The sequence below is a fragment of the Cnephaeus nilssonii genome, assembly GCF_951640355.1.
Source record: "Cnephaeus nilssonii genome assembly, chromosome: 7".
Taxonomy (NCBI): Eukaryota; Metazoa; Chordata; class Mammalia; order Chiroptera; family Vespertilionidae; genus Cnephaeus; species Cnephaeus nilssonii.
Genome location: NC_137078.1, coordinates 80,980,757 through 80,995,431, shown reverse-complemented (window position 1 = coordinate 80,995,431; position 14,675 = coordinate 80,980,757). Strand labels below are relative to the sequence as shown.

Below are 14,675 nucleotides of genomic sequence, written 5' to 3'. Positions count from 1 at the left end.
TTGACTGGAATCAAACCCGGGACTCTTTGGGACCGCAGGCCGACCCTCTATCCACTGAACCAAACTGGTAGGTTTAGACCCATAATCTTATGAGTTTTTAAAAATATTTTTTTTATTTCTCTCATAACAGTCCAAAGGCCATTCTGGTAGGGCAGCTCTCTTCCAGATGGTGGTTCAGGAAGAAGGTTCCCCGAATGCGCCTCTGCTCTGGCCAGCAGATAGAGGAAGGGAGCGGGAGTCACAGAAAACTTTAATGGGCCAGGGCTGAAGATGGAATTCTCTTCTGCCCATATTGTGCAGAAGTCTGGAAATGTAGATGAGCTGTGTTCCTGGGAAAGGACCTTGGTTTGGTGAACGGTTGATCTCTTCACCCAACTTCAGGGGCCTCTCCCTGCAGTGGTTAAGAGGTACTGGGTGTCTGGGTACTTTACCTCTTTGTCTACCAAACCCAACTGGCTATTTCCCCCTAGTCCAGGACTTGGTATGGCTTCACAGATTATAGGAGGACTTAATAAAAGTTCAGTTAAATATTCAAAAGTCAAAACCTCCTGTGTGTGGGTTCCAGGTATTAGTGTGGTTTAAAACGTGCTCAGGTGATTCTAATAGACAGTCAGCATAGGACCCACAGCTATTGTTGCCAGAATGTGATTAGCTTAGAAGTGAGAAGGGGTGGGGGTTAGACAAGGGCAAATTTGAATCTGCAGTGAGAATTGGATAGAACACTAGCCAAGACCTGTCCTTTGCATGAGAGGAAACTACTTTTTTTGTTGTGACAAAAAAAGCCTGATCAATACCCTTCAATGTCAAACCTGATCAACGCTTTCCAGCGGGAGGCACAACAGTAGACAGCCACAGCTCCAATGCTGGAAATATTGGAAGCTAGGTAGCCACCACCAACCACCACCCCCAAACTGAGGGGTAATAGTTGGAAGGGGTTATAATCATGGTCTGGGCATAACGAAAGAATGTATAGGCCCCTTAAACCAATCAACACAGATTCCACAAAAGTCAAGGGCCTCATCCATGCTCCTGAAACTCTTTTCCAGGGACTGAAGGCCCAACTGCATGCACCTTCTTTCCATCTTATTTTCAGAGAGTAACTCTCAATGTATGTGACCACCTCTTCAGCTCCTTCCACTTATCAGATGGGCCAAAGGGAAGTTGTAAGGACAAAGATCAGTCTCTTCCCCAAACAGGAAGGCCAACGCTGCAGCCTTCCAGCTCTAGGAGTTTTCTTTGAGTTTTGCTTCCTGGTAAGTTTCCTGTATGTGCACAGTACCTAGTGGGGTTCCAGAAATGCAAGGATGCCTTATATTTGGGGTTCCTTGGCGACAGGCCCTGGGGTAAGGGGGAGCTGTGGGTATTGAATGAAGGACAGAAAACTCCCCTTCCTAAAAGCCAGGGCAGCTGGCCAGCAGGGGCCAGGAGGGATGCACTCCTCCACCAGTAGCCAAGCAGCTGTCGAGGCACAACCCCAGCACCATTGGCCAGAGCGCTGATGCCAGTCCCACGACTTCCCTGCTGGAGGCATCACCTCTCAGGGATGCACTGGTGGCTGGACCTATGGTACAGGTCAGTGATGGAGCACAGTAGCACAGTCAGTGGGCACATGTACAATTAAATAGCATGTTTAATCATCTCACAACGGACAGTAGTATAAACTGTAAGCTTCTTTTTAAAAAGTCACTCCGGCCAAAGCTCCCATTCCTCAATACCCAGACACCATAGGAAGTCTCTCTTCCAAGGAACTGAAAGTCTTTCCAGGTCAGGGTCGCCTTGTGAGTAGCCAATGCGCGCGCGCGCGCGCGCACACACACACACACACACACACACACACACACACACACACACACACGGGACACAAAGAACGGTGGGACAATCGCACACATGCGCTCTCATGCCGTAACATTCCAGTCAGCTGTGGCTCTGCTCTCGGCCAGCACTGGTCAGGAGGAGATGGGGAGGAGGTCTGTGTCCAGCCTCACTGCTCTGACACAATAGCCAGCTCTCCCTTACCCTTGGGCCAGACACCATGTCTGCACCACCAGCCCAGCGTCTGTGGTGAGGAGAAGCGGGTGCTACATCCTCTGGACCCAGTGATCCCAAAGAGAAGAATATAGGGCAGGCTCTTCTGGACTGGTAGTGCTTGGTTCTGTACCCAGGCGTGGGCGGCACAGCCAGTCCTCGCTGTGCAGGTGCTCTGGGAGTGCAACACTGCCACAGGGAGCTGGCTGTGTCCACCCTCAGAGCAGGGAGGGGTTTGCAAAAACGGAGGCCCTGAGGTGAGGCTATGCGGGGGAAAGAGGAGGTAAGAGGTGAGGGGAGACTACCAGATGGTTTAAAGAGGAAACCTCTTCGTTCACAGCTTTGTTCAGGGTTCCTGGAGAATGTCTCTGGATCCAGGTATCAGCAGCTCTGGTTGTGGATGATATGGGGGGGAGATGACCAGCAAATGCTGGCAGAACAGCTGCCCACTGAAATGGGAGGTTTGAGAACCAGCCTGGCAATGCTCTGGACCCCAGCACTGCCGACCTCTACCCTGAGGAGACAGACCAGGTGGCTGACTATAAGAGCTCCTCCCGTGGGCTCCTGGCCTTAAGTGGGGTCTGTCCGTTGGGCACAGAGCCATTCTGACCATGCAGGAGTTTGCCCTTCTCTCTGTCTGGCCACGTGAAGATGGCATCATCGCTGTCCAGCTCCGACTCAGAGTGCATCAGGCTGCTGCTCAGCATTGGGCCTTTCTGTTTGATGCCTGCAAGGGAGATAAGGAACTTCCGCATCAGGAGCACCAACCTTCCCCAGCTTGAGCCACACCCTCCCCCCAGCCTGAAGAGCAGGGGAACAGGGAGTCATGGTCCCCTCTCCCTGCTGGGAGGGGCAGATGGGAAGGAGGCGGCTTCCTGAGTCTTCCCAGTGCTGGCTAGCTGGAACAGCCCTATAAGGGAAGTCAGAGTAAATGAGACCAACAGTTCCAATGCTGATTATCTCCAGTAGTTTTGGTTAGTGTTACCCAATGACATTCTCTTTCTCTTAAATGCGCAATGTTTTATCTCCTTTTATGAATAGGATGGACTTCTTGGGAGGCAGGAAAGCAAGCTCAGCATGGGTGTCAAGTGCTCGCCAGTTTCTGACACTGAGTCAGCCTGGACTTCACTCCACAGAGATGTTTGCACTGGCTTCACTGAGCGGGACCGGAGGTGGGAGAGCAGGCACATGGCTCGGGAGGGCTCTCCTGCTGGGAGAGCCTGACTAAATAGGGACCCTGAGACAGTTTTCCAAGCCATCAGCTCATCAGAATATGCAAATGAGGACCTATAAGAAGCACCTGAGGTCAGAAAATATGTCTGAGATTCTCCAAGCCATGGAGGAGGTCATGTTTACTACTGTCCCTGTGGCTGCAGGGAGGCCACACTGTACAATGTGGTCTGGCCATGGCTGTAGGGCAGATCCTGTCCAACAGCCAGATGGCTTGGGCTCTGACTGGTACAAATAATATTCCAGAGAAAGCAAAAGGTAGGCTGAGACAGCTTAGCAGGATTAGAAATGGGACTTTTTTCCAACAATGAGAATCCAGCTTGGCAGTGCTCTGAGTCCTGGCTACCCCCAAGAGCTAACCTATCTCCTTTCCTAAAAAGGTGACTAGTCAGATGAGGTATTCGAACACTCATCATCCAACAATCACTTTCCCTCCCCAGGTCCCACTCAGATCCCCAGATGATTCAGAGCCATTGTGCCCCTTCCCCGCCAGACATGCCTGAAGTCTGTGAATGCTGAGGGCAACCAGACTCTGACTGCATCTGGGGACCATCTCGGGTACAGTTCTGGGACATGGCTGGAGAGCAGCAGGGCCAAAGAAGAACCCTCAGCATCTTGGGCTTCTCCAATGTGGTGGGGGATTAGCCAACATAAGAACCACGCCCGGGTGAGGCTCAAGGTCCTCCATACCCCTGCTTTGCCCCTGTAAATGAAATACACCTGCCTCTCTGTGCCCTCTGGGGGCTTTCCCCAACCAGTCCCCACTCGAAGCCTGCAGAGGACAGGAGCCTGAGGGGGAGACAAATGCTCCTGGCTGCACAATACATAGTACTACCCAGGGCCCTCCATTGTGGACTTCTGCTCTGCTTGAAGAAGTGAGTGACCTTTGCTCACTACACAGTACAAGCTGGGAAACTGGCAACATCAATGGGAGGTGAACAGACATCTATGACTCAGCAAGTCCATTCCTAGGTCTACACCTAACAGAAACCCATACATATGTCCACTGAGGACATGGCAGAGGAATATCTATAATGCCACTCCTCATAACAGCCAAAAATAGAAAGCAATTGCCAATTAACAGTATGCCTGATGAATAAAAATATTCAAACTGGAAATTATCCTATATAATAAAAGCCTAATATGCAAATCAACCTAACAGTAGAATGACTGGTTGCTATGACACACACTGACCACTAGGGGGCAGATGCTCAATGCAGGAGCTGCCTGTAGGCTAGGCTGGCTAAGGTGGGTGCTAGCAAAGGAGGAGGGGGGGATCGTCCTGCTGGTTGCCCCACAGATTGGCCCTGATCGCTGGCCAGGCATAGGGACCCTATCTGTGCACAAATTTCATGCACCGGGCCTCCAGTACAGCAATAAGAACGAATGAACTATTGCTCTGTCTAATAATATGGGTGAATGTGATAAATAGAATGTTGAGTGAAAGGAGCCAAATACACTGATTTCATTTATATCAAACTCCCAAGATATTAGAAGTAAGGGGAGGGAGGACAGTGGCTGGAGAGAAGCACAAAGGAGGCACTTCTGGGGGGCTGATTACATGTGCCTGTTCAGTTGTGAAAACCCATTAAACTGTTTATAACATATTTGTTAGAACTACAAAAATGCCATTTTTAGAAGCTAAATAGTAATTTCACATGGTTCAACCTAATATACTTCAATAAAATGTCTTTTTAAAAAATTGATAGAATAGCATAACAAAATCCAACAGAACAGCTGCTAAATGTGAATCCCATCTCCGGAGGGGGCACGCCCCATGCTCCACCTGGCGGCCTTTGTCCCCAAGAGTTCCCTCAGGTGGGACCATTCTGTCTCCAGTCACCCCTCACCCAGGCTTACCCTGGCTCCGAGCAAACACTTCTATACAACATGTCTTCCTCTACAACATGCCCCACTAATTCCCTTCTTCAAGCTGAACTTCAAGTCCATACTTAGTACAATATAGTCTTGAATCCCATTCCTGCATCCTACTAGTGACCCTGCTCTAGGCTGCTCCTGCTAATCCACAGAGCCCAAAACAAGAGCCAGGGCTTGTGGCCTGGTCAGCCACCCCAAATCCAAGGGCATTCTCACCACCCCCTTAGTTAGACACTGCCCTTAAGAGAAGGGCCTGCTGAGCCTCGCCTAGTCTCAATGTAGTTACATAGATGTGACTGGTCACGCTGGTCTCTCGGGCTCTTCCTCACCACCCTCCCCTTTCACAAGAAGCATGCCATACTGCAATCCATCTTCCGATTTTGCCTTTTCAACCCAGCACTTAGTGCAGCCAGCCAGCTTTTCCTCCCTTCCTCAGAAGAGGTGTTGTAATTCCATTTATACTCCTCTCTCCTTTTTGCCCTACTCCCTCCATCCTTCTCAGGAACCGCACCTGTACCATCTACATCTCGTGAACCCCATCCGAGGAGACTGCCTTCAAAGCCCTGTCCTGCTGTTTCTCCACTTTTCATTGCTCAGCTTCTACGAGGACTTTCAAATAGCTAGGGCCTCCAATTCCACGCCGCCTACTTCCTAAGTAACATGTACTTTCGCCCTAGCTAGTATTGCTCAGTGGGTATAGCATCGGCCTGCATAACAAAGGGTCCTAGGTTCGATTCTGGTCAAGAGCACATACCTTGGTTGCAGGCTCCTCCTTGGTTGGGGTTCGTGCAGGAGGCAACCAATCAATGTATTTCTCATCAATGTTTCTCTCTATCTTTCCCTCTCTCTTCCACTCTCCCTAAAAATCAATGGGAAAATATCCTCGGGCAAATATTAACCAAAAAAACAAAAACCTGCACTTTCTGCTGTCATCCACCACTACTCGAGCTCTTTTTTTTTTTTTTTTAAATTGTTTAATTATTACATATATCTCCTTTTTCTCCCGATTGACCCCACCACCACCACCATGCCTGCCCCCCAGGACAAGCCCCCACCACCCCAGTGTCCGTGTCCATTGGTTATGCTAATATGCATGCATACAAGTCCTTTGGTTGATCTCTTACCCCCCCTACTCTAGCTCTTTAGGTGACCAGAAACTACTCTGTGTTGTCATCCTCAGTTCTCTTCCTGCAGCGGCAAATACTGTTGACCACTCTTTCATGATGCCTCTTCTCCCTTCTTGATGACCATCCTTAGGCTGCTCAGCCCTGGGCTCTTCTCTTATCCTTCAACATTCTCCCCAGAGGGACCTGACCCACTTATGTGGTGCTGACTGATACCACCAGTATATAGAAGATCCCTATATATTGACACTTCTCTTAACTGTTCTGTTGACTTCAGTGTAACTCATCTTCTCTCACCCAAACCATCAGTGCACTAGATGTCCATATTCTGTCAACAGTGCTATCATTCTCCGTCAGGTCAGAAGCCAACCCTGGCCTTTCCTGCTGTCTCTCCCGTTCAATTGATGAAATGTTATCATTAGACTAATTTTCCCAAAGCCAGCACTTTGAAGATGTCACTTCTCATCACATCAAAATAAATGCTTAATTCCTTAGGCTGATGTACAAATCTTTTCACAGTTTGATCCTTGTCAATCTTCCAGCCTCATTTCCTCATCCCAATCCATAACTGTCCTGAAACAAACACTTCATCTCCATTTCTTCCAGGCGTTCTCATCTCGAGCAGTAACATCACCCAAACCAGAGATGCTCAAAGCAGCAGCTTGGTGGGAGGACCATCCTTCCTCTCACACCCCTCTGACAACATACCACGAACCTCATTAAGTTCCCCCTAAGTGTATTTGCCTCTGTCTCATCATCTCTACCATAAGGACATTCTAGCGAATCTCCTTTCACTTACTCTTGCCCCTCTCCAATTCCTTCACACAGTAGCCTTCTTAAAATGTCAATCATATTGCACCACTCAATGCTTAAAAACTATCTGTGGCTCCCTATTGCTCTTAGAAGGAACCTACAGCAAGTTCCCTACTCGTCCAGCCTCATGCCACTTGCCCCATGATCATCATGTCACCTCCTTCCACTTCCTCAAATGCCCTCTGCTCTTTTCAGCAGATGACCTTCACTGACTACTCTTTGCCTGAAATGCTATTTCCCAGTCTTTACATGACTAACTTCTACTCGTCCCTCAGGGCTCAGGTTGACTGTTAATCTTTATAAAGACCTTTCATTATCACCTTTGTGTGTATTTATGAGTTTGTCTGGTTTGCTATAATATAACTGGTGTCTGGCACAGGGCCTGGTACACAGTGGTCTCAATCCATGTTCACAGATGAGTAAGATATAGATGCTGCCTGTCCTGTGGCATCCATGATGGATGGAAACCACCCATGACAGCCCAGCGAGGAAGGGAGGCCTTCTGCAGTCCTGACTCTCCCAGCCCCACCCCTGGAACCAGCTGGGAACCTGCCCTCCTCTGGCTCTAAGACAAGGACAGAGCCTGTGGATCTACCTGTAAACACTGGAGAGAAGTGAAAGGAGGTCGGCTGGCAGACATCCCTTTAATCGCATCACTGCCTCACCTTGTTGTCTGCACAGAAAGGAGAGCCACAGTCCCTGAGCCTGACTACACAGGACAGCTTGAAGAGCGGAACTCCAGGGAATAAGCAGGCAAAGGAGAGCAGGAGGCCTCGCCTGTCTGCAAAGTGAAAGGACTGCTGAGAGCCTTGGCATCAGAGCTGGTCCAGCAGGCAGCTTCTGCCAGCACAGGGCCAAGCCCACCTTCGGCCTCATCAGGCAGGACACAAAATGCTTTTCCAGCACCAACAGCTGTGAGTGACAGTGGCTCCTCACAGGGAGTGCACAGACAGACGCCCCAGCCCCAGCTCCCCGGGCTACTACCTGCTCGGGAGGTTGGCTTCAGCTCCAGGCTTTCCTGATCCGTGGCATCCAGGATTTTGTACTTGCTTTTTCTCTTGGGTTTTCCTTTTTGCCTGAAAAACACAATCCCCTCCCCTGCTTAGGAAGGAGGCTGTGCGTGAGGTTCAGGTAGACCCCACAGGATGCCAGCCATGCCCGTGCTAGTGGGAGAGCCGTTTCTCCTGCCTTTCAGCCAGGAAAGTTGGCAACTGTAATTTGTTCAAATAATCCTCACCAATTCCAGGAAAGGGCAAGGGAGACGTGGCTATCTTAGCGTGGACTCACCAGTCCACAGTGGTACCGAGGGGCAGATTGGTTAAAAATGTAAAGAAAATGAAAACTGTATGCTTGAGGGGTGTGGGTAGAGAGGAAAGCATTAAACCAAGAAAGTTGTTAATGGTGATCGTCTTTGGTGGTGGGAATTTTTTAAAGTTCTTTTAATTTTCTGTCTTATATGTGGTTATACTGCAGGTTGAATCTCAGCTCTGCCCCTTATTTACTGTGTGTCCATGGACAGGTAAAGTCTGTAAGACGAGGAAAGGTTGTCATGCGCATTAAAACAGTTATTATCTATAAAATTTATCATGGTGCTTGACACACAGTAAATGTAGAAATCATACTTATAATGAAAAACATAATAAGCATTACTATTAAGTATTATAAGACTAGACAGGAAGACCAAATGAAAAAACCCATTACCCTTAACCATGACTAACCTAAGTCTGTAACTATGTGAAAACTTGTATACAAGTGAATCCCAACGAGTGAGGAAGGCCGAAAAGAAAATGATCTCCTAAGGTCGTGCGGCTGAGGTATGGAGTGTTAAAAGACATACATCCTAGAGATGTGATCGAGTTCCATACCCAGGCCCTCCCACCCCACCCTAGCTACCCTTCCCAGGTTGCGTATCACTGCGCTGACAGCACTGGCTGAAGGATGTGGGCCAGAGCACTGTGACACTGACAGGAAGGGAGGAGCCCAGGACTCAGTGCCTTCCGTGTGGAAAGGCCAGATACCTCTCTGATGAGTGACTACAGTGACTGGAAGACTGAATTTCCAAAGATAATCCAACTTACCTCTTACAACAACAGATCACAGTCCAGGACAGGGTTCCGAAGGCAACGACAATGACAAAGCAAGCAATGATAACATATAACACGCTCCACTCTGCCAAGAAAAACAAAATGGTCAGGGTTGTAGAGAGAGAGGCTAGAGGGAGGTCGGGGCTGCCCCCACCTGAGCGAGAGATGGCTTCACTCTGTAGATAAGAATGACCCAGGGCTCCCCAGGGAAGCTGAGACATCAGAGTTGAAGGCAGCTCAAGTTTTAAACCTTCAGAATTGTCCCGCTTTCCAGTCCCTTCTCTGAGGCCCTGGGACAGTGGGGAGCTATAACAGAGGGACGGGGAGCAGAAAGACAGGCCTTGCAGCTGGTTTGATATAGGCTGCCATTGGCAGTTGCAGTGAGCAGTTGGTGTGATTTCAGCTTGGTTCTTACACAACAGCTTCAGAGCTTTCCTCTAACCTTGAGCAAGTGCAGAGGAAAGAAGTAAAAATCCTCTGCAAACAGAAAATACACAAAGTTCTCCTTGCTTGCTCATCTGCCTCAGAAACACCAACACCCACCCACTCACAACTCAGAACCAGTCAGTGCTAAACCAGCTGGCACAATGCCAAGCAGAAAACTCACCACAGTTGCTGTCTCCATCCCTCAGCTGCACCTTGATGAAATTCTCCATCCAAAAAGGGTCACAGATGCAGCGTTTGGTAAAGGAATCACAGTGGCCATGGTCAGAACAGTTCAGCTGGCATGCTGAAAGGAGCAGAAAGGGGAGAAAAGACAACAGGAGTCAGAGCCGGGGGACAGTCAGCGTCCAGTGCCTGTGAAAGCAGGAAGGCACCCCCATTCAGTGGCCTGGGAGACCTGCTCCAAGAGCTTCTACACACGTTGCCCGTAATTATCCTCACAGCCGGATACAACTGGAGCAGTTAGAAAGGCCACTGGAACATGGTTCCAAACTGTTTGTTTTTGATTTTTTAGAGAGAGGAAGGGAGGCAGGAGGGAGAGAGGTTGATGTGAGAGAAACATCAATCGGTTGCCTCCCACACTTGCCCCTACCGGGGATTGAACTCCCAACCTGGGTTTTTGCCCTGACCAGAAATGGAACCAACCACCAACCAATTGAGCCATCTGGCCAGAGCAATTCCAGATTGGTTTTACTTGTTGTTTCTGTGTATCAGCAGTTCTTAATATTGCATGTCCTGCAGACCCACTTCTCTGAGTAATTTAATTGGCAAAATAAAATGCACAGTATTATAAAGGAAAGCAATTACATTGAATGTGTTTTTAAAATATCTAAGAATATAATTTTTAAAAATAATATATGTGCTTTTATTAAAAAATGAAGTAGCAAGATCTAGAAGCGAGTCTCACACTGATAACTTTGAAATAGTGATGAGTAAAAATATGTCATCATGTTGTGTGATAGAAATTACCTCTGATTGCTATTGCCTCAAAGTCATGGGTTCAATTAACAGTGTAGTTTGTTGCCTACCTTCATAACTGAGGGAAATAATAAATTTCAGTTAGAGGTTAATGAAAAGAAAGATGTAATTTTTTCCAAAATGTACAGCCCTCTGAACACTCTCAGGGGCCCACAGACCCCTGGTTAAGAACCTCTATGAATCAGGACCCTCATGGTAACAGTAGTGGAGGGAAGAAATTATCTCCATGTTCCTGGAGAACAGGGGATGAGACCCGAGGACAGTGGGGACTGACAGGTGAGAGGGGCTATTGGGGAGGGTCTTGTTCCCAACACCCCAGAATTACTCACTGACAGTGTAGACTTCCAGGGCTCTGAATACTAGAAAGTCTGCCTTTTGTTTCCGCAGCTCATTCTTGAGCTTCGCTGCCACCTCATGGCCTTTGAAGATCTGGTGCGGAGGCTCGTTTTGAACAAAAAATACCATCTTGGTGCTGCAGAGACAGGCAATGGTATATATGAATAAGCTGAAGCTGTCAATAACAACAGCAGCAGCTACCATTTGCCAAGCACCTCTGCTTGTGCCAGAGCCTGTGCTAAGTATTATATGCATTCTCTTACAGCAAGCCAGGGAGAAAGGCCTTATCGGTGTCAGCTCCATTTTACAAAGGACAACACTGGGGCTCAGAGGGGTTAAGTAACTTGCCCAAGGTCACACAGTTAATTCTGGCAGAGCCAGATACCAACCCTGATATGTCTGATCCCAAAGCCTATGCTTTTAGAAATGCCCTAAACTGCCCCAGCTAACAAGAGGACCCATACCAAACAGGTAACCAGAGGCCAGGAAAATGGGGATTTGGTTATGACCACATCCCTGCTGTCAGCCTTTTAACAGCTAAGACTGTGGTGCTGTTGGATTTGTGCCTGCGTTACTTGTATGACAAACCACAATGCTTTGTAAAATGTAAATTATCAGACAGCATCCAATAATTATCCACAGGCCAAAACGATCGTTACTACGACAGTAACAAGACCACACGATGGTGTGGCTGGAACGAGATTCTGTTACTCCAGGCCCAGAATCTATTTCCTTTCTGACTGTCAATTTCTGTCCAAGGCAGACCATGCTAGAACTCACACCTGGGTGGCACCAAATCTGTTCTCTATGGCTTGGCCTCCACTTTTGGTAGCCTGCCTTTTTACTTCATGTTAGTCTCACAGACCGAACCTTCTCAAGCAGTGGGCCACACGCGTTTATAGGTGTGCCCAAGATACTGATGCCCTCCGCACCCAGCGTAGCTGGGTGGCTCCAGTTGCTACAGTGTAACTCTGTTTACCCCAAAGTGCCATGTAAATGGCATAATTTCCTGTGTGGTATGACATAAAAGTTTGGGAAGCACTGGCATAAAAGTCTTTCTAAAAGCTTGCTGTACAAAAAGGCCAACAATAGGTAACATAAATTCTAGAATCAAGAAACAAATCTTTACCATAAAAGATCTGTGGTCCTTTTCTCATTTTCTTATAGTGACCTAATCCATGGGTAGTTTCAATTTCTGTCTATATACCAGTAACTCTCAAATCTTTAAACTCCTTTCCCCGTCTCTCCTGAGTGACCAAATCTTTATCTTTAATGCTTGCTAGAATATCTGTCCTAGATGTTCCACAGGCACCTTGAATCCAACATGTCTCAAAATAAACTTATAACAACCATTAACTGGGCACTTACTGTGCATTAGGGACTATGCAAACATTACTTTATTGGATCCTCAATAACAAGCCTATAAAATGGGTACTGGCATTTTTACTGTTAGAACAGGTTTGGAGAGGGGAGGTAACCTAGAACATGGTCTGGTGGAAGGACCATGCTCTTTCCCACTATATTAACTATCTCCCTCCCAGTATCCAATCCCTCCAACATTCCTCAACTAAGCCAACCAAACCCGAGCCAGAAACCCAGCCACTGTGATGCTCCTCTCTTCCCTCATGCCTGATGCGGGGTCAGCAAGTCTGCGAGCAAACCCTTCCACAGTGCTCTGACCAGCACTCTCGCTGCTTCCACTGCCTGTATCCAACCGACAGAACCAGCTAGATAGATCCCTGCCTGCTCCCAGGCTGCTGAGCAGAGCTTACACACCAAGTCCTAAATCACTACGCTGTCTCTGACCCAGTGAACCCTGGCCGCATATTAGGTTCACCTGGGGAGCTTTTAGACTTCAGGTGCCCAAACCTCACTCTAGACCAGTGGTTCCCAACCTTTTTTGGCTGTGCCTCACCTAAGCATCTCTAAAATCCTGATGCCCCCTTGTGACATGTAATTCTTATTATTCAAAAGGTGACCTCCTATTCACGTAGAGGAAGCCTAAAAGGCCATTAACTTCATCTAAACAAGCTTCCAAAGAACATGGCATCCATGAAAGAGAAAAATAAAAGAACGAAAGGACAGTTGAAGTACTGAGGAAGAAATCACTAAGAAATTGTTAACAACAATAAGAATATGTAGAGATATGAAAAAATAGCAAATAAAGTTTCAAAACATATAATAGAGAAGTGAAATGCATAAATATGTCACAATATATATTTATATACTGTATATGAGGCCCCTAGAACCATAAGAAATGCAAAAAATTCACTAATAACTCATTCTCGAATTGTCCCCCTTAAAAGTCAAACTGCCCCCCTGTGGGGCGTGTGCCCCACCCACACGGGGAACCATTGCTCCAGACCAGCGGTCGCCAACCTTTCGGACCTCACAGACCATCGCTGCTCTAGACCAAGTGAAATCATCTGTGGGTGAGGCTCGGGTAATGATGTTCATCAAAGCTCCAGGTGATTTGGGAACCACTGCTCTCACCTGTCTCTCACCTTGGCTGAGACACCAACACTGCTCAAGCCAGCACCCATTCCTGGAGCTGCTACCCCCAACCTTTAGCACTTTCCTCATGCTGCCCATCTCATTCCCACCTCCTCAAGCAGAAGGCCTTGTCTCCAGTTTCAGAGACGAAACACAGGGTGTTGGCACCAATGGTCTCAAGCTTCATCCTCTCTACCTATAAATTCACCCTAAAAGCACATCTTCCCTCCTTTCTTCTATCTCCAGAGTGGTGCTCCTGCTCGACAAGGGCCAGTCCCCAAGACCTATGTCCCTTTATAACCCTCTAAACGGCCCTGTCTACTTTCCCTGCACCTGCTCCTCAGTCTGTAAAAATGTTCAAGTATTTCCTGTCTTTAAAGGTGTTCTTTTGATCTTATCCCCCATGTTATTTTCAGCACCAACCTCTTCAAAGAGGTGTTATACTTCCCATCTCTGTATCCTCAAACCATAAAATGAATTTGTCCTCTGTCCCCCAACATCTGAGTAAAACGTGTTTACCACACCTGCATCTCTGTAAGCATCTGAATCCTTTGGCAGGCCCCTCCCCCTCCCTCCTTAACTTTCAGCAGACCAGCCCCACCTGGTTTTCCTCCCACCCCTCTGACTATTTCTTACGTTCCTCGGTAAATATGCGTTCTCCAGAGCTCTGTCCTCAGCCCTCTTGACACTCCCCGGTGTGTCTCATCTGTCCTCATGGCTTTGACTCCTGCTCGGATGCAGACTCCCTCTCTCTGGCTATTCCTCCACCCCAAGTTCCTGCCTATACTTGTTACTATCTGATGAAACATCTCCCCATGCAACCCATAGACACACCAAGTTAAACAGTCAAAACTGAACTCATAAAAAAAAAACACAAAAAACAAAACTGAACTCATTATCTTTTCTTTGAAACTGATTCTTTCTGTATCCCTGATCTCAATTAATGGCATTCGCATCTATTCAGGCATCCAAACCCAAAGCCTCATGGTTGATACCTCACAGGGTCTCCAAGTCCTGTTGATTTACCCCTGAATTTCTTCTTATTTTCTTCTCCTCTTCTGCTGTTTCCATTGGAATTACCTTAATTCAGGTTTTATTACCTTTTTACTAGACTACTCCAAAGCTTCCTGCTTGGTCTCCCAGTCTTTGGTCTCCCTATTTCAGTCTAGCCTTCACACTACTGAACTCCCTTATAAAACAACCACCAATCTCCTTGCTGTAATAACAAAACAAAAACTTCAGGTACATAAAACAAACTAACTTGAGTCCT

At 47.6% G+C, this 14,675-nt stretch overlaps 1 protein-coding gene across 9 annotated transcripts in view; it reads right to left on the bottom strand.

The window, feature by feature from the left end:
• Positions 1 to 60: 60 nt before the first annotated feature.
• The window catches only part of KIAA0319L (KIAA0319 like), a 107,035-nt gene continuing 92,420 nt past the window's right edge, over positions 61 to 14,675 (bottom strand). For 7 of the 9 annotated variants that reach the window (XM_079776342.1, XM_079776344.1, XM_079776348.1 and 4 more), the window contains 4 exons: positions 10,906 to 11,048; positions 9,762 to 9,884; positions 9,149 to 9,239; positions 7,777 to 8,146 (listed from right to left, as the gene is read on the bottom strand). In XM_079776342.1, the coding sequence (XP_079632468.1) occupies positions 7,780 to 8,146; positions 9,149 to 9,239; positions 9,762 to 9,884; positions 10,906 to 11,048 (724 nt within the window). In that variant the 3' untranslated portion in view covers positions 7,777 to 7,779. Of the gene's footprint in view, positions 2,753 to 7,776; positions 8,147 to 9,148; positions 9,240 to 9,761; positions 9,885 to 10,905; positions 11,049 to 14,675 lie in introns of those variants that run through there. The other 2 variants (XM_079776345.1, XM_079776346.1) reach the window with 2 other exon arrangements.